The following is a 15038-nucleotide window of genomic DNA, read 5'->3' as shown; positions in this document are numbered from 1 at the left end:
AGCAGCTGCGCTCTAAGAGGGGAGGTGTTTCCTGTCTGCTGTTTGACTTGAGCATGTTTTCAGTATCAGCAAAACACCTTTTGTTCTTAACAAATAGCATAAAACCAAATCATATTTTATATCCCAAAACTCCTTGTAACTCCACTTAAACAGGGCTCATTATATATGAGGGAACAGTCCTTAATTTATACACTTTTAAAATAGCTGATAATTTGTTACAGAAGCTAAACAGAGGTTGAACAGGAGTACATACAGCACATATAACTTAAAGCCATTTTCAGCAAGGGACATAGTAAACAAGGGACTCGAAAAGGGTACCAAAAAAGTAGGATGGTACCAATTATGTATTTTGGTACCCTTCCCAACTTTTGTGAGTTTATGGGTACCATACCGAACCACTTGGTGGAGTTTACAAGAGTCCAATATTTTGTATTCTAGCTAACTGGAAGATGTAACAACCTGAGCCTTTGTAAATGAAAAATGAAGTTTCTTTTTTCCTGCTGTGAAAATCTAAGATAAGCATGACCATGACATTGAACAATCAAAACTATTGCCCTTTAAAACTTGCGCTCTTCCCTTTCAAATATCCTATTTTAAAACAGTCTCTAACCTCTGTCAAATAAAAACAGACTCACGAGAAGTCACTTAATTAATAAACCCAAAGAGTCAGACAAAAACACAAAGCAGTATTTTCATTTTATTGAGGTTCGTAGTACATTTGCATAATGTATAACAACCTCTCCCAATACCAAGGGAGTTCCAGTCGACATGCTTTTCCCCCTTTTTTAAAAATGATTCTCTCCATACAATTCAAATTGAATTTAACATTTAAATAAACTTCTTAAAAAATTATTACTCTCCATTATTCCATTTTTTTTCTTTTACTACTTTCATTACAAATCTTCACTTCAATAGAAGGTGGTAGCTTGCAGAAACAATATAAACAAAAACAAACAAAATGTATGCAACAACTAAAAAGTAATGACAGTGTTGCAGGTGAGGAGCCAACTGTGGGCTCTGAGGTAAGTGTCAGCTGCTTCCTGCTGCAGGCCTCTCGTTACCTCTTCAGATTCTGCTGGGCTTGCTTCAGTAAAGTGTCAAAGTCAAGTGTTTGACACTTGACTTTCCCCTGGTATGGATCATACTCTCTATTTGAATCTGTAAAGATAAGGTCAGACAGTCAGTGTGGCATTAAAAAAATGGAGACAAAGACAGAATTCACTGGTAAAATCGGTTTAGTTGGAGAGAAAAAAAAATCTTGCAACTGATGGAATCTGTTTATGCCAGAATATCTGAATAATTTGGACTTGAAGCAATATATCAGAATGTTAAAAAAAAATTAAAAAAAATAAATCTATATATATTTTAGACTAACATCTTATTTTCCCGAATGATAATTAATGGTCACAACTTTCCAAACTTACTGAAATACAATTCTGGAGAAAAGAACACAATTTACTTTTTCTTTCAAACTTCATCTTTGTCAGAAAAAGTGAAGAACATCGACACAGATCATGTGGAATTTGTTCACAATGTAGCGTCACTAAAGTAGGTCAAGTCAAAAAAGACCTGTTTTCATTGATAGCTTCAGTCATGAAATAAGTTACTTCATCCTTAGGCCTTGAAATAATTAAATTCATACAATACAGATTTTTTTCCTTTGTTAAAAGCAAGAAGCAGCACAACAAATAGTACAATGCATTACAGAGAAAGATGAGGCAGTCAAATATGATAATTTATATTTAGTTTAAATGAAAGTCTCAGTCTATATTTTCAGTTGAAAAAAAAGACAATAATTCTGTATAAATCAGGAAGAATCTGATCCTTGTTCAGGGGACTTTGATGAAGGGATTTATGCTTACCCAGGTCAGCATAGCTGCTCTGGCAGAACTGTCTCCTTCCACCAAAACAGAGGTCAAACGGCAGCTCATCGGGTTTGCGCAGCTTGCTTCCATTCTCGATGGCCGTGAAAGCATCCTTGGTGTCATAATAGGTCACAAAGCCGTAGTTGTCCCTACGATGGATAAAAAGAACATTAGCTTGAGTTTATCTTTCATTTGGCTTGTGCAGTCATGTGTTAAGGGTCTTGTTAAATCCTGTACTTGGATTGGAGCTGTGACTTGCATTTAAAAGAGCAACCTGGGAGTGCTGCCAGGAGGCTCCAGTTATGAACAAGCCGATTGTTGTAGCACTGTAGCTTGGCCTAAGAGGTCACAGGAAAAGACCAAAAAGGTTCAAAGACAGTGCATTTAGCTCATGTCAGAAATACCACCAAGGATTTAAAGGGAAAAAAGAAGGCAATAAAAAGGTGCATGTGCAGCACTAGCTCAATGTATACTCACCCATGGTCTCTAAAGTGCAGGGTGCAGTCTTCAATCTCACCAAAAAGGGTGAAGCGCTCCTGAAGTTCTTTTTGAGTCATCGTTCCCCGAATTCGACCAACGTAAACAACCCGACGCTCCTCCTGAGAGAACACAAGTCGTCCATCACGTTAAGCTAGGTAAAAACATTTACGATTAGCTTGAAGACCTGTGTACTTTTAAGACTGTCCACTTACAATGGCCTTCTCCTTGCATCTCTTCACCTCTTCAACATTCATCTTCGTGCCAAATTGGGGTGTCTGCATGGGACTGAGGAAAACAAAATAAATCTGTGAGTTATTTCTTTTCAAAGTAAAATTTGTGGAAGTATAACATCCGTTTACATTCAGTTATTATTAGTGAGCATGAGTCACTCTACCTGTGCAATCTTCTGCTCCTACTCCAATGCCCTCGCCTCCGAGGAGATCGAGAACGTGACCTGGAGCGACTCCAAGAGCCAGAACGAGAGGAAGAATAAGAGTACCTCCGCCTTCTGGGCGGGGAGCGGGACACGGAGCGAGAGGACCCAGAGGAGGAACAGGAAGAGGAGCTGGAGCTTCTGTCGCGATGACGAGAGCGATACCTTAAGAAGAACCACGGATTTTAAGTAAGAAGGAAGGGAATTCAAAACAGAAAAGTGCTGCAGTCAAATACTTTGACTGTGGGCCTAACCTTTTCTTAGCGGGAGATTGGGATCTAGACCGAGATCTGGAGGACTGGGAGTCTGACTCTGAACCACTCGACATGGGGCTCGGAGAGCGGCGGGATCTTTTTCTTGACCAGCCTCCGGTCCTCTCTTTGTGACCCGCTCTGGGGCTGGGTGTGCGAGAGGCAGTGTGTCGGCGGTAAGACCTTCCAGAAGGTCCTCTCCTGGTGCTTCCCTCTTTGAAAGTGCCATCAGTCTCCTGGTGAGAAGGCGAAGCATCAGGAGTCTCCAGCACAGAGCTTCTCTGCACCTCATCAGTCCTGTGATCCAGGGGCTCTTTGCGAGGAAAACCTTGGGATTTGGCTGCAGCGTTTGTGTTAGCCTGGGCCGATGACACGGGGACAGCTGGTGGCGTTTGCGTAGTGATTGGTTTAATGGTGATGAAAGACTGCTGTTTGACATTCCAGCGCTTTCCTGTCTCACTGTTTGAAGCGCCTTTGTTGGGAAGGCAGTAGTCATGGTCCAGGCAGGCCACTTCTGCGGATACAGCAGCAGCAGCTGGAGTGGGTTTGCTGCGGGACCTGACTGAGGGCAGAGGCCGGGCTTCTATCTGGATGATCTTTGAGGGGCTGGACTTTGAGGCCTCTCCTGCCTTGGCCTTCCCCAGCAGGGCCACAGGGGCCAGGGGTTTCCACATCTGGTGGGGAGGAGTGGCTGGAGGAGTCAGAGCTGAAGCACAGAGAGATTCATTATCATCTTTGACCACAATATGCTCAAAGAACATTCTTCTACCAATACAACTGGCAACTAAAAAAAATACAGAAGTAAATTAAAGGTTACTTTATTAGAGCTAGAAAGTCACTCAAGGTCGTATTTGGGGTCGATCTACTTCATGTTTGTACGTCACTTCTCTGGTAATGTTCTGGTTCCAGAGGTTTATTAAACGCAAAGACTCTTTCCAGAGTGAACACTAGAAAACAAACTGTATGAGTTGTTCTGGAGGTAACATAAGCCTGAAGTCTTAGTTACCTGCTGTGCTCGAGAGGTCGGCGGCCCTCACACGCTCCACAACAGTTTTCTCTGGAGCCACCTCAACGCTGAAAAGTAGCACAAGGGTCTGTCAGCACATCCGCTTTTACCTTCGTCGTGTGAATAGGTCACAGCCAGTGAAGAGCGCAAATAACACCAAGATTAGACCACAACGCCCAAACTGATAGCAGAAGCCATTACTTGGCCAGACAAAAGCAGGGTTCTCGGTAGGTCTTGGTCAAAGGTGATGGTGTATCACCTCCAAACACACACACGCACACACACACGGCTCTCTCAGGGGTTTCCCATCACTCGCACCGAGCAGCTTGTCGGCTGTAGGGTAACTCACCTAGAGTTTCCTACAGCAGCTGCTCTACCAGAGACCTCCGGCACACATTGCTCCTCTTTGGCTGGAGAGAGAAGGAACAAGGCAGTGAGTGCAAGAGCGCAGGGAGGAAAAAACAAATCAATGGAGATGGTGTACATTCATAGTTGGCCTAGAATGATGTCATATAAACTGTCCAACCTGTCCGGCAGCTACATTAGCTTTAGTGCTCGATATGAACATTCAATAAAAGGGTAACGGACATGAGCAATGTCCAGCCACTTGTTACAGATGGGCCTTACACAGCCACTCAAACAAAGACAGCAGGCTGAGGGTTAAATGGATTTGCGGACGGGGCAGAATTCCAGCAGCTGAGTAGACGAGAGCACAAAGCAGCTTCTCTGCCCCCCTCCTCTCCTCCCGCTGCTCACAGCTCTTAAAGGGAACATTTCAGCAGATAAAAAGCCATTTACAAGTCCCCCCAAATCGTTGAATGTTAAATAGGGGTCAAGGGGGAATCAGATAATAGTAAATGTATACCATAGCCTCATGATGTAGTGGTTCTCTGGGTCACTTTTGTTACGGTCGACCAGAATTATAACTTTTCACTTGTAAAGATTTCTATGAAGGTATTTCTGCCCATGAACCCACAGCTGATAAATACACTTCTTTACTCGTCTTGGAAAAACCAGAAAACTGACACGGACTACATTTAGCTCGATACATCACCAAGTGATCCACCAGGCAGTACGAGCATCATTGTGCTGGCACTTACAGTGTGTCATGAAGTTCTCCAAAAATACATCACGCATTTAAAATCAGTCACTTTTATTACCTTTGGACTCAAACTGCTCCAGCAAGCTCGTCAGATCAGCAGCTTCGATTCCTAAAAAGAAGCAACATTTGTTCTTTATTGTCATCGTAAAAACACAATAGAGCGGTGCAGTTTAACCATTATTTAAGTAGTGCACGATTATACACACTCCAATACACAAGAGCTCGTTTACACTGACACTGGGAACTACAGGAACAAAAAAGAGTGAAAACCAGGAATAAAAATGAAGGGCTGTTTGATTTAACCTGAGACATCTTTACCAAAAAGGAACCAAAGATGGTGTTTTTTTTTATTTTTTAATCGAGGCAACAAGCAAGACTGGATCAAATGGGAGATGTCAACATGGTACGATGACAAGTTTGTAGGTTTGTATCTGAATACGAGCTGCTACTTTGTCGCTTGCATGCATTTGGGTCCATTACACAAAAGAAGTTTTAACATCTTACAACTCACCTATCTCACTGGTGAAGGCCTCGATCAGCTCCTGTGTGGGGTTCTTTGCACTTTGAGGCTTCAGTGCTGTAGTGGGTTTCTCTATTCTATTTTCAAGCACCACAGGTTTGGAGGCCTTCAGACTCCGGGAGTCTGATGGAGGATGAGCAGGAGAAGAACGGAGCGTCGTACCATTGGCTGTGGGTTTGGAGGAGACGCCATCAGATGAGGGGCTGTTCTTTACTGAGGGCGGAGCAGAGACCTCGGGTGCCTTTGGGAAAACAACCGTGATCTTCCTGGGCGCAGACACAGTAGCAGCGACGGGTTTCGTCACCTCTGTAGTGGTTTTAGTGACTTCTGCAGATACTGGTCGAGATGTGACCCTTTCAACTACTCCACTATTTCCTTTTGAAAGTGCAGGTAAACGTTTTGCATCTGATGAGGGAGCTGGAGACTCTCTCTGTGGTGCACAAAGTGCTGCAGGAGGAGCAGTGGTTTGGGGGGGTGCAGATACATTCGAGGGGTTTTGAGGGGGAGAAGGTTTGGGTTCGTCAGGTGTTTGCTGGGGTTTAGATACAGATGCTGCTGCGGAAGCCTTGCTGGATGAGGCCACCATGTAGGCGGGTGGCACCAACAGAGCCTCAGGTGTAGGCGGTGCACACGGCCCCCTTGGCTGCCAGGCAGGTCTGACCTCCTCTACTTCCTTCTTTGCTGCTTGGAGGTTTGGGCGTCGAGGATCTTTGGGGCTGGGGTCGGGCAGGCAGGGGATAGGAGGAAGCTCTTTGGGAAGCTCAGGGAGGCTCGGCCACTTGGTGCTGTGGTCGTCCTGTTTCTCCACTGGGGCCGGCTTCTTCTGCTGCCGCAGGCGTCTGTACTCAGCCAGACTGAGGGATTTGGGCTTCGGCTCTGGGACTGCAGGGGCCACAGGAGGGAGGGCCTCGACTACAGGTGGTGTCATGGGGTGTGCTAGGACAGCAGGAGCAGCTGTGGAGCTCTCGGTAGGCACTTGGGGGGCGACAGCAGAGGGAGCTACTGTCGAGTCTTCAAGCTTCTCAGGGGTCTTTGCCGGCTGTTCAGCACTCTGCACTGCGGGTGAACTCATGGGCTGATTCTCCTCAGTGCTGCCATCTAACAGGGCAGCTTCCTTCTTTGGAGACACTTCAGATGTGGCATCTTGTATTTTGATTACAGGCAAAGGTTTTGTAGTGGCAACTTCAGTTTGGCATGCGTTCAGTTTCTGAGGTTCTTTGGAGGAAGCAGTTTGAGTTGGGGCGGGATGAGCCTTTGGGATTCTTTGTTTCATTACGCCTTTGACCATCTTTTTTTCAGGCTTTTTGGGCGACTCCTGTGCTGCGTTTCTTACTCTCCCACTCCTCAGGACTCTTCCTTCCACAGGTTCAGACTGAGGCTGCTCCTTGCTTTTCTTTTTCTTTTTTCTCCTGGAGGGGCTTTTCTTTTTAACCTCTTTTTTCTGTCTCTCAACAATCCTCTCATCTTTAATGCCTGGTGTCACAACATTTACCGGAGACTCTGTGACCGTTACATCTTCATCATCAACTACTATGTGTTCTGAACTGTCGTCAGAGGCAACTTCCTCTGAATCCTTCTGCTCCTGTAGTGCAAGAGGGGCTGGGAGATCCATGTCTGGGATGGCCAGGATCGGCTCTCCATTTTCTCCTTGGTCAACAACTTCAAGTAAGATGCCTCCTTCAGGCAACATCTGTTCCCCCTCGTCATTCTCCACGCAAAAGGTCATACAGTACGGGTGCATGTGCCTGACCAAGTCTCCCAGGCACACGGCAATGCCTTCGTCATCCTCCTGCTCCAAGGTGATGGGGAGTGGCAGGGTGAGACCTGTCCAATCCAGCAGGTTGCCGTCAGGAGACGAATCGTGGCTCACCGGACTCAGTGTGAAGGAGCCATCTTCCTCCTCCTCCCCGTCACTTCTCTGGAGAGAGTCTGCGAGTATCCTGGGAATACTCTGGATACAGACAGACAAGAACAGATGGACATTTGAAAAGCAGTCCAATGGGAGCCTTTCCATCTTCTTGAAGGTGCAGAGACCTACCTTTCCAGCTGATAGGGGTCTTGTGTTACAGAATGTGTCTTTCTCTGGAGGAGAGCGGGACAGACAGAGCAGTCTCCTGAGCTGAAGAATACAAAACAAACATGTGACGTTATCAGTTTGTTTCGTTTGTAGACGTCAAACTTATGGAATTGTGGCTTTAAATCATTTCATTTGACTGAGCGGAAATGTCCATCTTAACTGGTCACACTGGTTTACAAACTGCTCATACACATACCTTTGGCTGAGAAGACCTCACTTGCCTCTAAAGCTACTGCAATACGCAATATGAAAAAAAAAATCCCCTGAAGTGTTTGCTAGTGTTTTACTATCAACAAGCTAAACTCCTCCAGCAATAATGAACATCAGCAGCCTACAGTATTTGTGCTGCAGATGATGCTCATCCTGAGTGATAACCGCCCACACTGAGCTGCTTGTCTTATGATTGGATCTCTGAATTAACTCTTTGCACCAAAACAGCAAGTCAAATGCCTGCTGTTCTTGATGTACTTCAGAAACCTAAATATTAGGTTTCTGAAGTACATCACCCCCCCCCCAAAAAAGAACATTTTAGGGCCGCAGGTTTTCTTTCCACCCGCTTTCACTCTCTCTGTCCAGAGCTCAAGAAGCAGATGGCGGCTGTCGTGAACAGGAAACGGTGAGGAGCACTTCGAGTTATGTGAGACAGCTGGACACTAACCGGAGAGTGTTCTCTGCCCTTCTGACCCGACAACAGGTCTGCGTCGGGCAGTGTGTCAAACGGGGACAGGTTCTCGTCGTCCACGTTGTCGAGGATCTCAGTCAGGGCGGTTAGCAGCGTCGCTTCACTTTCCTCATCTAGTCCTTTAGTCTACATAAACACATGGAGTCTAGATTATAGCATGCACAAGGAGGGGGAGTATGTAGAAACTTGTACAATGTTTTACACATCTTGAATGTCTCATGTTCATCGTTCAGTCCCCTTTAAAATCAGGCTTGCCTCTGTTGTAGGTGTGTCTTCAAACATTGAAAGTATAGAGGGGTCCAAGCAGCTCTGCAGGGCCTCCAGAGTTTCTCCAGGGCTCAGGCCAGCAGTCTAGAGACAAAGACACACTTGATATTCATTTGGCTAAATACAGTCAAAGCTAAATTCAAGATTCAGTCTAAAACTCATAACTGTAAGATTAGAGAGGAGGCATTATTGATTCCCACATATGGAGTAAAGGACAGGGTAAAAAAGGGAACAAAAGATCGTAACACTACTAGTATGAAGTGTGCACACTGACACTTGTGGCCAGAAAAACCTGTTTTTGCACAGACAATTAATGAACGCCTTCATCTCTGTTTAATTGCGCAAGAACAAAATGGACGAGGACAACATAAATACAAAAAACTACACCCGTCAGCTTTCTGATCATTTCAAACAGGTAACATTCAGACTGCAACATGCCCCATTTTAAATCATATTCATTGTACACACACACACACACAATGGGCAACTGTAGCTCAGTGTTAAAGTCGGTGTTCTCTCAACCAGAAGGTGCGGGTTCAATCCCCCAGCTCCGATCTGTCCTTTGGCAACACATAACCCCATGTTGCTACGTCGGCCGTCTGAATGTTTATGAATGGATTAGTCATTACTGATGGCCCCCCTTTATATAGCAGATTCTGCCTTCAGGGGGTGAATGGGTGTGACCTGCAGAGTCAAAGCACTCATTAGACGAGCTCAATTCCATTTACATTTGAGCGACTCAATTATGCACATATGCAGTTCTACAGGTGCAGTTATTTTATTTCCCTTCTTTAAAAAAAGAAGCCCAGCTGATTTGAGACATTTTTCTTTGTCAGACATAATGTTATTCAAAGTTGACGTTAAAGCTAGAAATAATTCATGGTAGTTTAAGTATTTGGTTTTGGGGATGGTGCAGTCCATGTCAGGCGTTTAAAAATAAGAGTCAGGTAGTGGGAAACAGTGGTTTTCAGTTCCAGCTCCACAAAGAGGAAAACAAAAACTCTGGAGAAAACTTCTTACCATGACTAATATACATGAACAGGTTTCTACTGGTTTAGTCAAGTCAATACTTCATTACTATAATAATTTCAAGTGTTATAGTTTTAACTAAGCACACTGCCGAATGATAGCAAAGCTAAATTGTCATTACTGACAAATAGAAATAATTACACTTTTAATTTTAATCTCGAGGGGGGGGGGATTAAGTACAGCACACAGGTCCCCCTACAAGGTTAAACATCAGTGATAAAGTTAGTAACATTTATGTGAAAACTCAGGAGCACTGTCCAGAGAACCACGTGTCTGTCTACACATGCACAGACAGCGCGCAGACATGTTTGTCCCTCGCCGCACCCCGTCACTCTCCCTTTAGACGCACACGTGCTGAACTACAACAAACCCAGGCGAGGCCCTCAGATGGGCCCCTATCCTTTAGTTTAACAACTAACTCACTAACACTTCATAAACACCCAGTGCAATAACACCCAGAGTGTTGAAAAACACAAATACTGACTGTATGGAGTGCATTATTAAGACTTGATTGATTGTAGCTTCTGCGCATGCGCGAGCCCTACATGTGATTCAACACGACCAAACCACATGTGGGTACACACACACGACTTGAATGAAAACTTGGTGTGCTGCAGCACTTTCATAGGTGTCTTTAACATGTCGTGATTGGCAGCACAGATTAAACTAGTGCATCAAGCCTCTGACTCGACCACATCATGACTAAATTAACTCTGTACCGTGACTTCTGCCAGGCTGAACAATTAGCAACTCTGACTAGCACCTAGCAGTGTTGTTTTTTTTAGCACGTGCGGATGGATGGTGGACTTCACTTTCTCCCCACAAAACCACTGACATGACCGTACTGCGCTCTTTACACATTATTTGAACACATTTAACACATGCCAAACAAATTGACATTAACATACACACACTGTCACATCATTTCTCAAATGACACTTTTGTAAAAAAAAAAGAAAAGAAAAGAAGGCAACCTGGCCAAAGCCACATTGACACACGAGTTAGCATTACCTCACCCTAATGTGCAGGAAAGGCATTAAAAAAATTAATTATGTAGTAATAAATGAACACAAGGCCACACAGGGGGGTTTGTGGTTGTATTTACAATAACACATTTTCTACTTTATGAACAAGTTTTACTAGAAATACTACAGTTGCATCCACGTGTCACTTTTCCACGCGCAGTGCAAACAACACACTCCAAGCAGCCTCTGCAAACACAATCCCACCCAGTAACAGTGGACTTGTGTGATAGGAAATACAACACAGAACATATCGGGTACCTCGTCTAGTGTATCCATAGGGAATAAATCCATATTGCACGCTGTTAAAGTCTCCTCGCCTGCTCCCCACCGCGCCGCCATCTTGCCTGCGTTACTCCCTGCTCGGGCTCGTTTCCGAATGAAAAAGTGATGAATCGCTCAGAAGAGGAACAAGCACGCCGGCAGGAGTCACGTGGTCCAGCCTTCCCGGCAAAAATGACGCAGGGGGTCAGGGGTCACGTGGCCACGTTTTGTTGTACTTCTTTAAAAACACGTTCAAAATTGCATTCTTGGTGTGTATGTGTGGCTGTAAAAGAAAGACGCCCTAATCATAACTTTGCAGTTCATTGTGAACAAAGTTTATTTAGTTTTTTCATTCATTTGCAAACTCAGACAGTATTTCGTTGCATTTGGTAAACCACCGTCAAAAAATTGTTTATAGACACTTTGCTCTCCTAGGCACCTGTCTGATGAAATAGATGTGAATAGGATTTTTCTGTTTTACGACAGGATACAAACAGTGCATACATGCAGGTTAATACTGGAGCTAAACTGATTGAATACCTTAAAAGAAATCCGCCCTTTAATCAAAGTAATTGGCATCTATTTTGATAACAGAATTTACCTTCATTGCATTATTCATTCTGTTTGATGAGGTCAGTGTATTTTATATTTTTTTACTGTATGGCAGCATATTGTTTTCTGACTTTACAATAATATCCTGCAGTTGTCGAAAGTGGTCACCAGAGGGCCAGATCCGTCACCAGACCTTAGTCTTAGAGGGGGCATATGAAATCCATGGGGGGGGGGGGTCCTGCCTGTCTGTATCATAGACTGTAAAAATAAGTCTGTATACTGCTACTGAATGCCTTGAAATTCCCTCGGGATCAATAAAGTATCTATCTATCTATCTATCTATCTATCTATCTATCTATCTATCTATCTATCTATCTATCTGTCTATCTATCTATCTATCTATCTATCTATCTACTCAAGTAAAAGTACTGTTACTTTAAAAAAAAACACATTTACTTAAACACAAGTAAAAGTACCAGTTTAAAAATGTACTCATATAAAAATAGAAAAAGTAGCTGGAATTTAAAAGTAGACTTTATTAAGCCATCATTTTTGGGGGGGGTTTCTTTTTTCTTTTTTTTTTTTCACTGCACCTTCCAAGCATTATGACCCTCATATTTACCCCCTCACTTTTGGCCAGTATGTGTGATGCATTGATTGACCTATATTTGTGTTGTAATTTGGCTTTGTGCGCAACATTTGTGTCCTTTTTTTCTCTCAGAAAATGGGTGGACTGAAAAAGGGGAATCGCCGAGGCCATTGTCAGAAACCTGTCTGAGATCCTTCATGAAGCCAATGAAATGCTGTTTTTCAACACATGGAGGGTGAGACCATGGGAGCTTTAATTTCAACCTGACAGTGATCCAAGCCAAGTGCATCATTTTCAGACTTAAAGAGGAATTTAAAGTGCTAAACATCAGATTTTTAAGTTTTTTTTTTGCTTGTTAGTAAATAGTGGTTGCCTGCTATTTAAAAACTAATTATTTGAAACACTGATTTAATCTGGTGTTAATTTGACTCGATTTGAAAGTGTGGAGCTATATAAACCCTGAAAAAGTGCTGAAATCAACTCTGTGGTAGTTAATTCAATACAGGGCTTTTACGCTGAAGCTTCCGATGTCTTTTTGGTGGCACGGAAAAGGGTCAACCATGGAGCTACAATACAGGGAGGACGACAAAGGACAGCCACAAACCACCCCAACACTGCCAACAGAGGGCAGCATCCAGTGCTGGTAAGTCCATCATGTAGGAGGACCCATCAGCTAGCAGACCCACAAAACCCTCTTTGTTGACCGACGAGGAACAAATATTAAAGTAAGAAAATGGTGGTAGTGATGGTTTACATAATACGTGGCCTTTACAACATATGCACAACATAAATCAAACAGCCTAATTGTACAATGAAAGCATGGACTTCTGAGAGGAATTAGTTTTTTTAGAAGACAAACATCTCTAAAGCTGTTAGGTACCTTACATTAAGTGAAACAACAGATATATTTTGTGTCTCACTTGAAGTAAATATAAGTGTTAACCACACAGGCATTGAACACTGAGGTTGGGATCATATAAGGTCAAATAGAGAAGTGTAAAAGATGTGTTGCTTTGTAGGATCAGTATTGCATGGTAAGCCACGGGCAATTCCCTGAGTCCCACAAGCAGACATGGATTAGAGGTGAGCTCAGAAACACACGCACACAGACACTCACTGAGCTCCACTGCTATAGGTTCCCACCTTGTCTTTATTTTAATTGATGCATTTTATTGTTTGTGGTTTAGGGAAAATACGACTTGTGATTTTTTTGCAGCGACATTTGTAACGTTTTAAAATCTTTCTCCAATGTCGAACAGCTTCCTTTTGTTGCAGAGTGAGCTGATGCATCTATTGTGACACCCTTTAAAAGCCATCCTTGTTGCCAAGCAGCCTCAAAACATCACACACACTCAAAGTTATAGACTCGCTCCTGTAAATCTTCTGGCGTTAATCCAAGGATCCCTCAGGCAACAATTAAGAGTCTTACTGATCAATTGTGTCCCTTGTTGCATTTGACAGAAGAACCTGAATTTCAATGAAGACGGAGAGTGCTCTAGTTATGTGCCATGGTGTAAAACACTTATACGTATCCCAATTAGCTTCTAATGAGTGTGGATGGCGAGTTAAACATCTGCATCGCTGAAAAGAAAACCAGATACCAAAAGAACAATCAGCTTCCAAACATATCAATGCATCAGGTTGATGAAGGGAAACAAAGTAGATATCTGAGTGACGGGCAGTCAACTTAAGGCAAAAGGTTTAAATCTATGCTTTCTCTCTCAGCATGCTTATATCATACCTTGTGGTTAAATCGATGCAAGCTTGAATATAGTGTCCATGCTTTTACATTTTGTTTTAGTTAGATGAAGCTTATAGTTAATATCAGCTACCGTCAGATTCGTTGGCGCCAATGCAGTGGTGAAAAAAAAAGTGTTTGGATTCAGGAGAAACATGCTGCAAACGATAATAATGTGTAAATGATGAAGTACAGATGATAGACATAGAAACTGTGACACTTAATGTCATGTTTATATGCATCTTTGTGTCCTTGGTGCCATCATGAACATTGTGTCACACAGTGCATATTTCTCTCCTTTATTCCAGGCCATATAGTTGGAAAATGTATCCCATGAAAGCGCTGTGGACATGGGGTGCCTAGTGGTTATTTCCTGCTCCCTCTGTCCAGAATACGGAGGCCATACTCCCCGTCACAGGGGCTTGTGGCTTCGACTCCAACCTTGGCGCATTGCTGCATGTCCTCTCTGAATTTCTTCTCCCAACATTTCCTGTCTCTCTTCAGCTGTCCTATTTTATAAAGGTAAAAAAACAACTCAAAAAGAATGCTATTGCACACATACAGTTCAGTGAGACAGTCTGAAGAAGGCAAGAGACATTCGCCGAAACTGTCAGGTAAAGATCTACTCTGGCGTTTTTCTCTCTTTTTTCATACATATATTATCAAACTGAGAGAAGCTCAGTGTAGCTTGCCCCATGCAAGCTGCATTATTTTATCAACATTATTGTTTTTCATACATTTTCCAGTTTCTTTTAGCTACTGCATCACAGTTCCAGGTTGAGTAATAAACAAAAGTACAAGAAAGAAAGTTAGATTTTTTTTTTTCCAGTAAACTTCTTGTTAATTTGGAGTTTTGGGTCTGTTTGATTATTTTGTTTTTTGTAGTTTCAGGGGAGATGTAAATCACTGTCTACATTGTAACTCAAACCATAGTGTTTGCAGTCGTTCATATCTCTCTTTGTTGTACTTTCGTGGGAAGATGATGTCCCTTTTCGTTATCTTTTTCCAAGTGTCTAAAACTCATAGACCCCACCAGTGTGCTTCCTGTTACCTGTCAGGTTTTCATGAATCATCTGCAGCTCGTCCTCTACAGAGGTTAGCTGTTACGCTGTACATCTGCGAGACTCACAAGCTCGTCTGTGTGTGCGAGACAGACAGAGA

General features: G+C 43.2%; 1 protein-coding gene across 1 annotated transcript; it reads right to left on the bottom strand.

Annotated features, from left to right (window-relative positions):
- Window positions 1-684: 684 nt before the first annotated feature.
- On the bottom strand, window positions 685-11191 carry pprc1 (PPARG related coactivator 1). The gene is made up of 14 exons (XM_079362383.1): window positions 10996-11191; window positions 8672-8767; window positions 8393-8542; window positions 7696-7776; window positions 5649-7608; window positions 5196-5246; window positions 4385-4445; window positions 4036-4103; window positions 3033-3735; window positions 2740-2943; window positions 2558-2630; window positions 2343-2464; window positions 1863-2014; window positions 685-1158 (listed from the first exon to the last, which is right to left on the bottom strand). The coding sequence occupies exons 1-14, from the start codon at window positions 11074-11076 to the stop codon at window positions 1058-1060; spliced, it is 3903 nt and encodes a 1300-aa protein (XP_079218509.1). The 5' UTR covers window positions 11077-11191; the 3' UTR covers window positions 685-1057.
- Window positions 11192-15038: the final 3847 nt, after the last annotated feature.

Source organism: Symphodus melops, assembly GCF_947650265.1.
Source record: "Symphodus melops genome assembly, chromosome: 15".
Taxonomy (NCBI): domain Eukaryota; kingdom Metazoa; phylum Chordata; class Actinopteri; order Labriformes; family Labridae; genus Symphodus; species Symphodus melops.
The sequence above is the reverse complement of the archived record's forward strand: the minus strand, read 5'-3'. Positions and strand labels throughout refer to the sequence as shown.

Excerpts from the sequence above, each read along its gene's own strand:
- pprc1 (XM_079362383.1), bottom strand. The coding sequence starts at position 11,076 with ATGGCGGCGCGGTGGGGAGCAGGCGAGGAGACTTTAACAGCGTGCAAT. Across the intron at positions 7,609-7,695 it reads GACCCCTATCAGCTGGAAAG|AGTATTCCCAGGATACTCGC; the intron begins GTAGGTCTCTGC and ends GTCTGTATCCAG. Across the intron at positions 5,247-5,648 it reads GGCCTTCACCAGTGAGATAG|GAATCGAAGCTGCTGATCTG; the intron begins GTGAGTTGTAAG and ends GCTTCTTTTTAG.